Raw genomic sequence first — 13846 nt, forward strand, 5'->3', positions numbered from 1 at the left:
GAACAGAGGTTTTAATGCAGAGATAAATATTTAATGTAATATAATGAGATCCTTAATAAGCAGAAGAGAAAGGAAAGCTACTAACTGCAGAAATCAGATTCAAACTGAGGAGCAGATCTGCAAGTCTTGCCAGACTTACAATATCATCATTAAAACCTGTAATAAAGTAAGATCAGTATGGAAGTATGCCTTTAGCATTGCATGCATGTAGCACCATTTATGCTTATAAACAAACTATTTACAGTCCCATTCCAGCCCTTTTTCCTTTGTCAGAGACAGCAATCACTGCAGAAGGAAAGATGAGCTACAGGAAAGAGTCTTGTCAATGTGCATGTATATGTGCTGGGGACACATCCCACTGCAGATGCAGTCTCCCTGCTGTTACTCGTGCTCCCATGGAGCTCCCACGGAGCTCCCACAACCCTGCCCAAATGCCTCTGTTTCCTTTTGATGGAAGCCTGGATGTGAGAAGGGGGAAAAAGAAGAGGTAGGACAGGTAATGGCCAGACCATGGTGAGAGGATATGTTTCCTTATTCCCCAGTTTAGCCACAGGCTCCTCTGGCACAGAGAGCTAGGTGGATATACAGATATATATACCTTTGGTAGTGATTGGACTTGATGATCTTAAAGGTTTTTACCAAGCTAGTTGATTCTATGACTTGATTCTAACTGATTTTTCAGGATCCTCACTAGGCTGATCTTTGCTGGTCATCAGAAACACCTGATTTGACTTGTGATCCAGAGAACTCAATACTGAAATTACTGAGGTAAAGAATAAATAAGGAATGATACCGAAACAGATCCTTTTCACATTAAACACTTCAGTACCCAATGATTTTTCACCATTTCCGTCTGTTTCTTAAAGATACAAAAAGGTGGAGTAGACTTGCCCAATTTCAAGGTAAAATTCTATCAAGTGATACAATTCTTAATAAAAAAGAAAGCTTGTGAAAAGGTTTAAATGGAAATACATATGAATATGTATGGTTTTTATATATACACATATATATAATATGCTTCATGAGGTCATATTTAAACATACACGAGTCATTTATGTTTTAGATATCTTTCATCATTTTAGAGCCTAGTTCTATAAACTAATGATCATTTCTCCTTCCTTTATGATCCATTGCTGCTGTTGCTTAGCCATTGATTATATCACATGCAAACTTTATCTTCTCTCTTATGACAAATGTGCTATAGCCTGAAACAATTCCACCATATAGATAAAGCATTAAGAGTTCTGCTCAGGTGAACAGCTCTTCTCTTTCCCATACCATGATCAGATTGGCATATTCCTACAGGACTTCAGCCCTTCTGCAATCAGAATAATAATCACCCTCTATTTCTCATTCTCTGGATATTGCTGATGAAAGAATGAGTTATATTCTTTCACACTTCACTATGCAGAACGGAGCTATTCATTTAACTGTTTCAGGAATCTCTGAACCGTACAGATAAATGGGCTTGTGGATGAGCAGGGATTGTTCCACTGTGTCAGAGGATGTGAGAAGCACTTAATTTGGAGCACTGATTACTTACAGATACATTATGTTAGGCTGATACATACAGAAACCTAGATTATAAGATTTGGACTGACTGGCAGAACTAACTAGACTATATAAAAGAAAATGTTGGATTCTGAGTGTAGTTACTCTCTATATTACTTGCCAATCCAATTCCTCCCAAATAACAAATACATTTGAATGTTTCTAATTATAGCAGGATTTTAAGTAATAGCTACAGGCTTCCCACCCCCCCCCCCCAAATATTCAGAGCAGTCTTTATTTTTGTAAGTGTAGCAAAAATACTATATGCATACTACTGGAATGCAAAAAGCACTGCAAACCACAGATTTTACTTTATTCCAACTATTCTTTCATTTGATGCAACACATTAATCCTGAGACTCAAAGAAAACCACTCCATTTTCCTTGGTTTGGATCGAAATCAGCCAGTTCTGACTATCTGAGATAACTGATGGGCACAAACTATAAAACTTCGGTAAGAGCAATGCCATCTTTGTGGTCTTTTTATCTTACTGAAGTCATGCTCCTATGCAAATGATGACACTCTGGCTCTAAGCCTCTTAACAGCCCTTAGGTTAAGCAGGTCCCTCTCTTTTCTTTTCTGGCTGATCTTAACCTGGAAACAGCAATCCTACTCCAGTATTTGAAGCACAACTGGGCTCACTGGAGCAGTTACGGATTTGTGCCGCACCGCATGTTCTTACGGAATTTGAAACTCTTTCTTTTAAACTGCATATGCAGAAGATTTGCTTTATAGGTTGTATATGCTTATATGTCTCAAGGTTCTAACTAAATAGAACTATACAGGACCTGTAAATTATTTCCTGTGAAGGTTTGCTCCTCCTCATTTCTTTAGAGAAATTACAGCTTTCATTTCCAGTTTGCTGGATTCAAAATGTGCAAATCTAGAGAAAAGGTCCTCACTTAACATTTTGCTCAGAAAGCACTGACCATGTTGAACCACTTGCCCATAGGAATATATTTACAGTGTCACAACTAAAGAGCATGTACAGGCCAAACACATGCCAGAAAGATGACATTTCCCCCAAGAAAAGGAATTCTGGCTTCTGTTCAGCCCTAGTCCATAGCTCATATGGATGAGCATCAACAGGCGCTGATGAGCATCAACAGGCTTTTCTCAGCACAATAGAACTGAATGATGCTGATGATTTCATTGGAAAAATGACTGGCTGTTATTTTTTGTGATGATTGGAACATGCTATATTGAGAGAAGAATCCTGATTTGGGCTTCATATCCCGTACAGTAGGGACTGTGTCATCTTCTTACAAAATACACCTCATGTGATAAAAGAATCTACATGCACAAACCAGCCCTTTTTATTCCCTCTTCTGAAGTAAATTAATCCTCTGAATTACTGCTAGTAATTATTAAATTACTGGATAATCACCAAGAAGTTACCAACTCACAATGAAATATTAATTTTCTCAGACTCACTAAGTTTGACCATGAAATTCTTACAGAAATTAGATCAGGGCATTATTTTCCTCATTCTTCTTTCAGAAGACATTTCATTACCATGCAAATGGAAGTGCCTCTGAGCAGGCTAATTGGTATATGTGACATGCAACATGCAAACTAGGTCACTCCACAATTCATACAGAAAGCATAATTCAGATCTGACTGGAAGTACCACTGGTTTTGTGAGCTCTGCTATTTACACATGGCAAAGTGGTGGTTGGATGACTATTGCATGTGCAAAGATTAGAAAGTAATTGCTTGAGATACTCTGCCTCACAAACAAAGAAAGAACATTGAAAAGAAAGGCACTTGGTAATTAGATTAATAATGGGCAATTAATTTGACAGAAGCAAGCAGCATCTTTGGAAGCAACAGAAGTACATAATGTAATCAAAGCATATCTGGCCCAATTACTTGCGTTTATTTTCTTATTTAAAGGCATGTTGTGTGCACACATTATCACTAACTTTTAACACTTATTTTAAAAGAGACTGTAATAGTCAACAGGCCAGGAGAACACTGAAAAAGACCACACTTTTACTACTAAGAACAGACATCGACACCCAGCAATTTAGGCAACTACAGATTCACCTTCAAACACAATATCTCAGGAGCACTTTTGTGTGGGATGGGACAGAACCAGACTCCCAGTTGTATCAGAAAGGATGCTATCAGCATCTGCAAAGCAGGCTTCAAGTTTAATACACATGAAAAATCAACTCACATGCAAATTTGGCATGTGAATACAAACCTGAAACTTGACAAACATCAGCCAAACAGCCAAGAACTGGGCCTTTCATTACCTTGAAGCTAATCTAAACCCACTGTCACTCTCAAAAGTGTAAGGTAGACTGATCTTTCTGACATGCAGTCAGTTCTCTTAAATGACTAAAAATAAAGCTACTGGCAGCAGGCAGTCATTGGTTTCACACCATGAAAACACTTTCTAAAGACAATTCTGTTATCAGACGGGGTTATTTACCTGTCATAGTCTTGGCAAATCTCCCCAACAGCTACCAGTGCTTTCAAGTACTCATTGGGTTGATAGGGGTGGATGTAGTGCAGTGAGCAGCTGTTCCTAGGATCACCATTTGATGCAGTGAAATCTATAGCTACCTGGAAAAGAAGAAAAGACAATGTGTTGTGGAGCTCTTCTGGGCCTAAGTATACTCACACCAACCATGTATCTTTACCAGAAACAGTCTATGACAGCCTTAAAGGTAATTTTATGGTGTACTTCATCAAAGTTTGATCAGGAAAGTATTGATAAACATGTTGAAAAGTAAAGAACAGCTTATGAAATATAAAATGGCATAACTAGGTAAAAATTAACTGAATTATTATTTTACGTGGTAAATTATGTTCTAACAAAAATGAATGAAATTAACTATCTTTAGGTTCTCATACTTAATTAAACTATTCCAGGTCAGGAGATGTTCAGGACATAAAAGCTTTGCAGGAAAAATGTCCTGAGAAAGTTAGAAGTCCTACTAAAACTATAAATCAGAACTTCTTTGCTATTTTAAGCCTTGTTGTGGCTGTAGTAATAGTAGCAGATACTGCCTGTTTCCTTTGGGTTGTACATCTAAGTATTAAATAATGAACCCTCCTAATTTCATAGATGATAGCAAGCTTAAAGGTGAGCTGCAGGGTAAAACTAAAGCTTGACTCCTGCACAGACTATTTTGTCGAAAAGGTTTAGAGAAGACTGTGGGAGGCATTCAACATGCAAGCAAATATTAATGAATCCTCTTAAAATTCATTTCTCCCTATTAAAATGCTCTTCATACTTCTCACTGAAGATATACTCTGGCATGCATCTTCCTGAGATATGACTGTCATGGACCAGAAAGCCCTCTTCTGAATTTGTGATGCTGCTTTCCAGGAATCCCTAAAAGGAGCACAAAGAAATCCAAAGGGTTTCATGGAGGGAACAAAACCAATTATAAACTTCCTTACGACTTTGTCCAATGACTTCTTCCTCCAAAAATCCCCATTATACCTAGATATTCAATAGACAAATGCACAGAGTTCAGTTTTCTAGTACAGCTGGGCATTGCTGAAGGCTGCAAAATGAACTTTGAAGTCCCAGCTTGCCCCTGCAAATGTGCAGCTTCCCCAGCTGGAGCCTCTGCTTGGCACAGGGAAGACTATTTTATGCAGCTATAAAATGAAAATGAAACACTATTCCCTTAAAAGAAGGAAAGAAACAGTCCTCCTGAAACTTGTTTTTTCTTGCTAAAAACTAAAAGGGAAAAAGCATACTGTGTCAACCCAACTGTTCCTGACTTTCCACCTCAAACTCTTAGCTGAAGAAAAGAATTTTTCACAGGGCTCTAGTTAGCTTGGAAATCCCTTCATCTCCTTGATGGACTATGAACGTCACCACATTTCAGTCAGGAGATATGAGCTTGATTTGGCTTGCAAATAAATCTTTCAGCTCTGCCTCTCTACTCACTGCTCATGCACTGAAGCAGTGAGCCTGTTTTCCACATCAATCTTTCCCCCTGAAATGACAGCTTGATTGAACATGAATAAATCAGTGGGAAACCTCTCGTGTTCCCACCTGCATGCATGTACGTAAGAAAGAAACAGCTGTGGTTTGTGAAACCTAAGGTAAATCCACAGATGCTTGTATGGATTAGCTTAGTTTTGGGACACCTCTTAACAAATCTTAGCCAAGGTGTGCATGTTATCTTAAAAAGATGTATATTTCTTCTTTCATGGCTGTTAGCCAGGGCTAACTGCTTTTTAACTGAAACAAAGAGCACAGTGTAGGAATAAGAAGCAGTTTCCATGAGCTTGGAGAAACGTCTGTGGCTTGGGTTTGGGAAAGAAAAAGCTCTCCCCAGAACAAGCTTCCTTTTTGGAAATGGTCCTTGTAGTCGAGATCTGGTGAAAAGCAAAAAATATCCTGATTTCCTATGATGAAGCCTTTATGAATATTTGTTCTTGGATGCAGTGTGCTGGACTTTGATCCAAATCTCTGTGTGACTCCCAAAGGGAGGTCTTTTATGAAAGATGACTGCTGTTACTTGCCACAATTCCGAAATAACAAGGCAGAGCTCTGCTCCTTTACATTAACCAGCAGTACCAAGGTCTTATGCAAATACATAAAGATTTATAAACCCAAAGTTAACATATCACAGGAGTTAGGCTAATATTACAAGTAAGCTAATCTTGTGGGCGGCAAAGTAGGAATCTTTCTTACAGTGTGTACATTTGATTTTTATCAGTGTATCTTTAAATGTATTAGTTCCAATGTACCAGTCATCTTCCCACAGCTAAATAAGAACATAACATAACAATAACTACACTCTCAGTACTTCTTTTTTTTCCCTCAGTCTCGTAAAGGGGTGATTTTCATTGCATTGAAAACACCCTACATAGCTTGGACTTCCTGCTAGATCTGTCAGCAATGAATAAGCCTGCCCAATACCGTGACCTGCCTGAGAGAGAATCTCTCCAATATATCTTTCTATTACAGTTCCTTTTATGCATGTTATACATCCTTTCTGCTGTATTTCCTAAAGTGATGAAAATGTCTTCTGACTACAGACCCATTTGCACTGCCAACTTCTGAACATTTCTTCTGCAGCAGGGAACACTGTCTGATAAGAGATACATGGTTTTGCAATAAGCAGTGCATAAAAATAGCGTACTGGAATCAGCACTATTGATCTCTATAGATGAAAGCTTCCTAATAAATGGTTTAAAAGTGAAAGAAAAGTTTACTTTCCTTTTGCAGAGACATTCTTTCTAACTACAGACTACACTAGATGTACAAAGCATCCCAAGAACACACAGCATGATGTTACCAAAGCTTTCATTAGTGTCTTAAATTACCAGGTACATCATACTACAGCTCTTTGTTATCAAATGTATGCCCAGCATCCCAGTTTCCCTCCCTCAGCAAGTGCCCTTTCAAATCACAGTTGTATCGTACTGCCCGTACACAGCATGAACTTAATAGCAATGTCAATAGTATGAAGACAACAACAACAATACACGTACCAGCAGAAATGTTTCAAACAATTCCAGATCCATTCCAGTTTAAAGAAATAGAAATCTGGGAAGGTGGAAAGAACAGGCCTCCTCTATTCAGTGGTCTGAATTAATCAGATTACAACTATGTGAAAGGGAGGTTATATGATGTGTGCAGAAAGCAAGGGAGCATTGAATATCCCCTGTAGGCTGCAACCTTTTGCTTCACTGCCCACTGGAAAAATCTCTGCTACATTTCTGGAAACAGCAACACATCATACAACCGGTCCATGCTGTCATCACTGGGGACTGGTGCAACTGAGGCAGGAGGAAGTAAAGTATGCAGAGAGCCAGCTTGTGACAATCTTTAAGTAGAACCGCTAAGTTATGCATGAACAGAGCTATAGGGACAGAGACATCCACAGTAGCTTGCCCTGAATCCATGTAGATTGAAAACTGATAGTGCTGAGTTTACACAATAGTGTAGCTGGTGGGTTTACCACTGAGGGCAGCAGTTAACTGAGGGATCTCTGTGGTTCACAATATGATGGATTTTTCATTTCCTTTAAGTACTCACTGCCTGTCCTTGCAGATGAGTTTACCCAAGTTTCCTATTGTCAGTGGTTTTGTTTCACTTCAGCAAATTGGAATGTTAAAATAGTAAATTATAGCAGAAGCAATACTATCCATTTAACCCATTTTAACACAGCTGTTTTCAACTTGTGGTTCACAACCTACTGATAGGAAACACGCAACAGGTAAATAAAAGGCAAGCAAATTGCCATGACCCTTCAGTGAGCTCTGTAATAAAGAAGTTTGAAAAGCACCACTGTAACATAATAATATGTATATCCCCAGACGTTTTCTAATGGTCCTGTGCTTGAGCTAGAGTTGTGGGAAATGTATATTAACCAGCCTTTGCATTTGCTTAAGCACCTGCCCTGATAAGAAATGGCTTTTAGATATTACTTTAAAGATATTACTGCCTTTCTGCTGATGACCTCAGATCACATCAGATAATTGAGTGCTTCCAGTCATATTTTTAGGGAGGAAATGTCAGGAAAGATAAATTAAAGGTTTTTCCAGGGATTGGTGAGTTTCAGATTTGGAGGAGAAATGGGCATTGAAGGCATGTGGGCATACCAGATGAAGAAGCTGGGTAAGGTGGAGAGATAATTACACAGGATACGTTGCTTGAGAGAAGACAACCACAAAGATCTTTGTCCACTACAGCAGGTATTTCTTGCAACACTCAAACCAGGGTCCTCAGTTCTGAGTGTTATCCAGTGAGTTTGCGGGCTGTACTGGCAAAGTGCATGTTCTATACCTCAAAAAGTGGATCTGTACAGAAGACGACAATCCACTACTTCCTACAGCTGCTGGAACTTGGGTCAACAAAAAACCTTCCTATTTTTTGTCAAATCTTTTTTGAAAATGAAGGCTTGTCTGGAAAAAGTGAAATGGAACATTTCAGTAGCATCTGATGTTTGATATGTGATACCTGGGAGCAGCAATAGGGCAAAGTGCTACAGGACAAGAGAAGATCTCCAGAAGAGTATTACCTTGGAGCATTAGATTTTACCCCTGTAACTGGGATAAACCAGACCAGAACTGAGCCCAAATATGTGTATGGGAAATGCTGGTATATTACAATTATTTGGAAATACAAAATATTGAATTTCTGTTTATGGAGAGCTCCACAAATCATTTTATCCCCTGTTCCTTGAACTTAATAGCTTCTGAATTTGCTCTAAATTACAGCTGTGTCCCCTTGTAGTGCCATCTTACTGTTGGCAGCTATGGCTGAGGTATGAAACATCACCATGACTGAAAGAGAGAGGTCTCTGGCTGGACTACCTCTCTCTCAGTGACTTTCTGTACTGCACTGTTAGATGGAAACAACTTGCTTTAACGGAGGACTCATTCTGGAAAGGAAGGCTGGCCCATCGGACTGATAAGCAGGACACCTACATTTAAGTGCCTCAAGAGAGGTGAGGTGAATTCCTCTCCCTGTGACACAGTCTGAGCAAGGGTATTTGAAATGCTTGTTAACAAACTGAGGCTCAGAAGCTCAAGGCCAGTCAGCACTGTCAAAGGGCCTAATTCAGTCCTCCAGCTTTTGGGAACTGGTATAGCTCAGATGGAACTGGTGGGACTATACCAGCCTAGCTTCTCACGCCTGTATGAAGTTGTCTTCACTTTTTGCAGCATGACTCTCATTGCTCAAAACATAAATCAGCATATGCAAAAAAAATCTTACTGCATTAGTATAGTTTTATTTTCCAGGCTTAATACATTTTGCAAGAAGACCTCAATAATTCGCCCAGAAATGGCATGGAAGAATCATTTCTCTGTGAAAGTAATGAGTCAGGATTCCCTTTATTTAAAGGAGTTAGAGAAGTAAGACACTTACTGTAAACTGTATTTGGCAGCCTCCCATGATATAATCTAAGAAAGAGTGCATCTTGTGGATCTGCAGACAAGAAAGCAAGGCATTAAACTTAGCTGTGTATTTCTAAAACATTACAGAACTGCTTGAAACAAAGAAATTAGAAGGAGGAAAGGGACCAAGTGAAAATAAGGGAAGCGAAGAAAGTGTCAAATATAGTTTGAGACAAAGACAAAAATGTAGGTGTAAGAGCTTAGTACTGCTTACTCCATTGCACAACAGCAGAGATAGGGCAAGAAAAATGTAAGAGGAGAGTTGGGGACAGTCAGCTTACTTTTGGAATTAAAGTCCTTGTCTTTCCTTTTTGTAGTGGATCAGTTTCCATTGCTATTATTCTACAGGAGGTTCCACTTTATAGTGTACACTTCCAAACACCATTAAAACGTATTGCTGAGAGTATAGTGAAGGAACAGTCAAAGAGCAAAACATGGAGTTACCTTGCACTGGTTAAGGATGACGATGCCTGAGTTCTTGTAATTCTTCTTCTTTGCTTTATACTTGGGGTTAATGCATTCCCATTGCACCTGTGAGAAACAGCAATCACTGCTTGAGGAAAATTTATGGACAAATTGAATAATTAACAAAAATGGCCCTGTCTGATTTCCACTAAATCCTGTCAAATAATGGTGCACCCAGAATAAAAAATGAAAACCATTAACTATGCAGAGAATGGTGTTAAGACCAAGAAAAAGGCCTGGGGCAAACAGCTCTCTTTGAATAGATACATGTGGACATAGCACTGAGAGAGCGCTCCAGATCCATGTGGTGTTGTCCTTCAGTCTTGTAGGTTAGGGTGGTGCATAAACAAGATTGAGAATCTTCTGAGATCATTTAAGAGGAGCAAAAAAGAGGGAACTTAATACAATTTGTGTTAATTATGAAACTGCCTATGCACACAGTGGTGTTTTGTATTAAACTCATGATGGGAGAAATTCTGATCAGAGATCATCTCGCTCTCTCTTGAAAGCAAGCAACAGTTTCTCCTTTAAGTCCGATAGCAAAATAAAAAGTTAACAAAATCATTAAACACTGCACAAACACGCGGTTAACAAATTACTTGCAAATTTGAAAATTATCCCGAGGAATATAATAAGACCCTTTTTGAAAATTTTCTGATTAGTTTTATTTACAAACAGTCAATTTTACAGCAAAATAGTCCTATCTCACTACTGAAATGCATTGTATTGTTCCCATCTAAACAGCTCCCAGGATCTCACAGATTTCCACTTCAGGTGTTCTGCCCTTCTCTGGCTTCAGGCAGATTGACAAAGCCAAGTTTTCAGACCCTGACCTCTAATGTCTACAACATTATTCATGCCTCTTACTGCAGGAGGAAAATGTATGTTTGTACATGCAAGTATCTATTGGCATTCGTAAATCCAGATTTTATCTGTAATGCTTTACTGAATATGGTTAGGAACATTACTATTTTCTGTTTTCAAGTGTTTCGTGTGTTGGGGGAAAACATGTGATATTGGGTAACATGAAGAATATACCTCCAAAGGGAACCAGGATGACCAATTACCTAAAAAATCCCTATTACAACATTTTGAAATGCAACAGAGCTGTCTTAAATGTTACAATATTTTGCCTACAGTGAAGACCTTCTTACATGTTACAATACGTTGTCTGTAGTGAAGACTTTCATACAGGACCTGAGGAAAGTGAGTACATAAAACTATTTTTACCTTATGAACAGCACCAGCAATTTCACTGAGCTTCAAACCATTGCCTAACAGCACTTATTTGGATGCCTCTGCAGTATTACAGACTTAGAGCTTTTGTCAAATGTCCAAAAAAGGAAGGCAAAACATATGGTTTTGGAGCAATATGAGACCTTTACTGCACAGGGCAAGAGGAGTATGTTCTTCACTCTGTTACGGGATACGGGTGTCAGAGTGAAGAATGGGAAAAGACAAAGAAGTGTTCCAACTGCAGGAAGCACATCTGCTCGCTCTCCCAGTTAGCCTACAGCTCAGTTATTTGTCTTGTGAAATGATTTTTCCAGCTGAGAAAACAGGCAGACACAGGCCCATGTGTTCAGGGGAAATCCTCCATAAACATTTTCCTCTACTCAAGAGAAGCAGTCAGGCTTAAGAAATAAAAACCTTTCTCTCCAAGTAAACAGAGTGCTCTGTGACACAACGCCAGAGCGGGAAAGCAATCTGACAGCGAGGCAAAAGCACTGCCTGCTTGACCTTGATTCATTGCTGTCTGACAAAAGGGTTTAGCACACAGTTGTCTCCAAACTTATTAGAAACACTCCTACAGAGAAACTGTGCTGATTGTATATTATAATAAACATTAATATGTATATTCATGTATAATACACATAATATACGTTATGTTAGATATTCCCAGGGAAATGGTGGAATCACTGTTCCTGGGAGTGTTCCCAAACCATGTAGATGAGGCTCTCAGTGACATGGGTTAGTGGTGGCCTTGGCAGTGCTGGGCAACGGTTGGACTGGATGGTCTTAAAGGTGTTTTCCAACCTTGTTGATTCAATGATTCTAAAGAAACTAATAAATCAAATAGAAATTAAAAACAGGAGTCAAGATTTGAGTTCTTCCCTTTGACACTGAACTTGACTGGAGAGACCTCATTGCTTTCCCCTGAATATTCAAGGCGCACTTCCTTAATTTTATCATCCCCCTACACAAGCACTTTTCAATGGGCATGTTAAACAAGGCCCAACCCATATGACACCTTAACCATGCACACAATTCTTCTCCTTGGGAAAAGGATCATTTAAGCCTGATAAACATTTTGTTCATTTCACTGGTTTCTGGAAGAAGTTTGCACTATATAAGGACCAAAGTGGCATAAAAAACTACTTCAGGGAAGAAAAATCTGTGCCTCTGGCCAGCCTCGTAGCTACTCTGTGCTAACTGTAAAATGCAGCTAGGAATGTTAACCCACCTTTGCAGTACATTTTGAGATGTACAGATAACAATTCTCAGCAACTATCTAAAGCTCCTTAAAATATTCCATGTGCAAGTCAATAACATGTCATTGGCTCACGTTGGTAATAAAGCAAAGAGAAGAAGAGGATAGCAAGTTCCCAGAAAGCAGGAAAACAGAAAGAAAGCATAATTTTGCACCTATTAAATCTGTTGGTGTGATAGTATAAAGAAGTGAAGGGAATAGGAAAGGAGAGGATGGAGAAGACATTTCCCAATTCACAGACTTAAAAAACCCAATAAGACTGTTTTACCTAAAACTCTCAATCTTCACTTACCCACCAAGATCCAGTTCTGATGCTGGCAATTCCCACAGTTTGAGCTGAAGATGTGACAAGCATCATTTGAAGTAAATTCCCTATACAGGCCTTGTCATATCTCTAACTCTTCCAAAGGGAACAGAGTTCAGAATACAACTCTAAGCAGGTAAGTAATAACTTGAAACAACTTTCAAATATTTTGCTTGCCATGTGAGGCCAACCTCAATTTTCAGTCTGTTCCTAGATTCCCAGTATTGATTTGGGATCTGACATGGTTTTTTATCGATTAATTTGTGTCTCTTAAATTAAATTTTCAGTTGAGAGGAAACTCATGCAAGAGCCTGCAATCTGACACTAATGGTAACGATTGTGAGAGTTGGATTCATCCTCTGAAAGTCACTCAGCATTTCCTCCCAGTGCCTGGCAGCTCTGGGCTATGCAAGCTCTTTCGCTGTCGAACAACACAGTGATTCTGAAACAGAAAGCAACCTGGTTTGAACTATTTCATGTTATTTTAATGTAAGTACTGTTGCAAATGTTGGTAACAAACCCTCACACTATACTGCTTTGGTGTTTTATACCCCCAAATTTAAACCACTTTGTGGAGAATTTCTGTATGTAAAACAAACTCCATCCAGCTATTCTTCAATGAAAGTCAGCAAACTAATGCCACACACCAGCAAAGGCAAGTGGAGGTGACTAAATAGAGGCAACCACTGTAGAACCAAAATTTGGACAGTATGTGGTTACTGAATAGCACAAGTTATTCAGAGAAATAAATAAAGGTCTGCAGAGTTTCACATACCCCAGAGGCAGGAGAAATCATAATACAGAGCAGTTGCTTTCTCTGCAACACTGTGCTTGCACACCAGGACATTTGATAGTGTTGTGAGGAAAGGGCTAGAGAGCTATGGCAAAGCCTGGATTATCACTAGAATGTTCTCTTGCCTGCCCTGCAATTCTTTCGTTTCTCTCCTGGTCCTTCACGTACAGCTACTGCAACAAATGGCATAGTTTGTAAATGACAAAGGAGGCACCATGGTCTAATGGACAGGGTGAAAATCCCAACTGACAGCAGGCAGCATTATATCCTGCATTACCTCTTTCTGGTGCCTCAAGAAAAGCAAGTCACTTCTAAGCAAACTGCAGCTACTCCTGCCCAAAAGGCTGCTTTATTCCTG

General features: G+C 39.1%; 1 protein-coding gene across 1 annotated transcript in view; it reads right to left on the bottom strand.

Annotated features, from left to right (window-relative positions):
- The window catches only part of CPNE4 (copine IV), an 87517-nt gene that overhangs the window by 33272 nt on the left and 40399 nt on the right, over positions 1–13846 (bottom strand). Inside the window, exons 5-7 of the mRNA XM_010009428.1 lie at positions 9880–9966; positions 9407–9466; positions 3992–4125 (exon numbers count right to left, since the gene is read on the bottom strand). Of these exons, the coding sequence (XP_010007730.1) occupies positions 3992–4125; positions 9407–9466; positions 9880–9966 (281 nt within the window). The remainder of the gene's footprint in view (positions 1–3991; positions 4126–9406; positions 9467–9879; positions 9967–13846) is intronic.

The sequence above is a fragment of the Nestor notabilis genome, unplaced genomic scaffold (assembly GCF_000696875.1).
Source record: "Nestor notabilis isolate BGI_N333 unplaced genomic scaffold, ASM69687v1 scaffold5612, whole genome shotgun sequence".
NCBI classification, from domain to species: Eukaryota; Metazoa; Chordata; class Aves; order Psittaciformes; family Psittacidae; genus Nestor; species Nestor notabilis.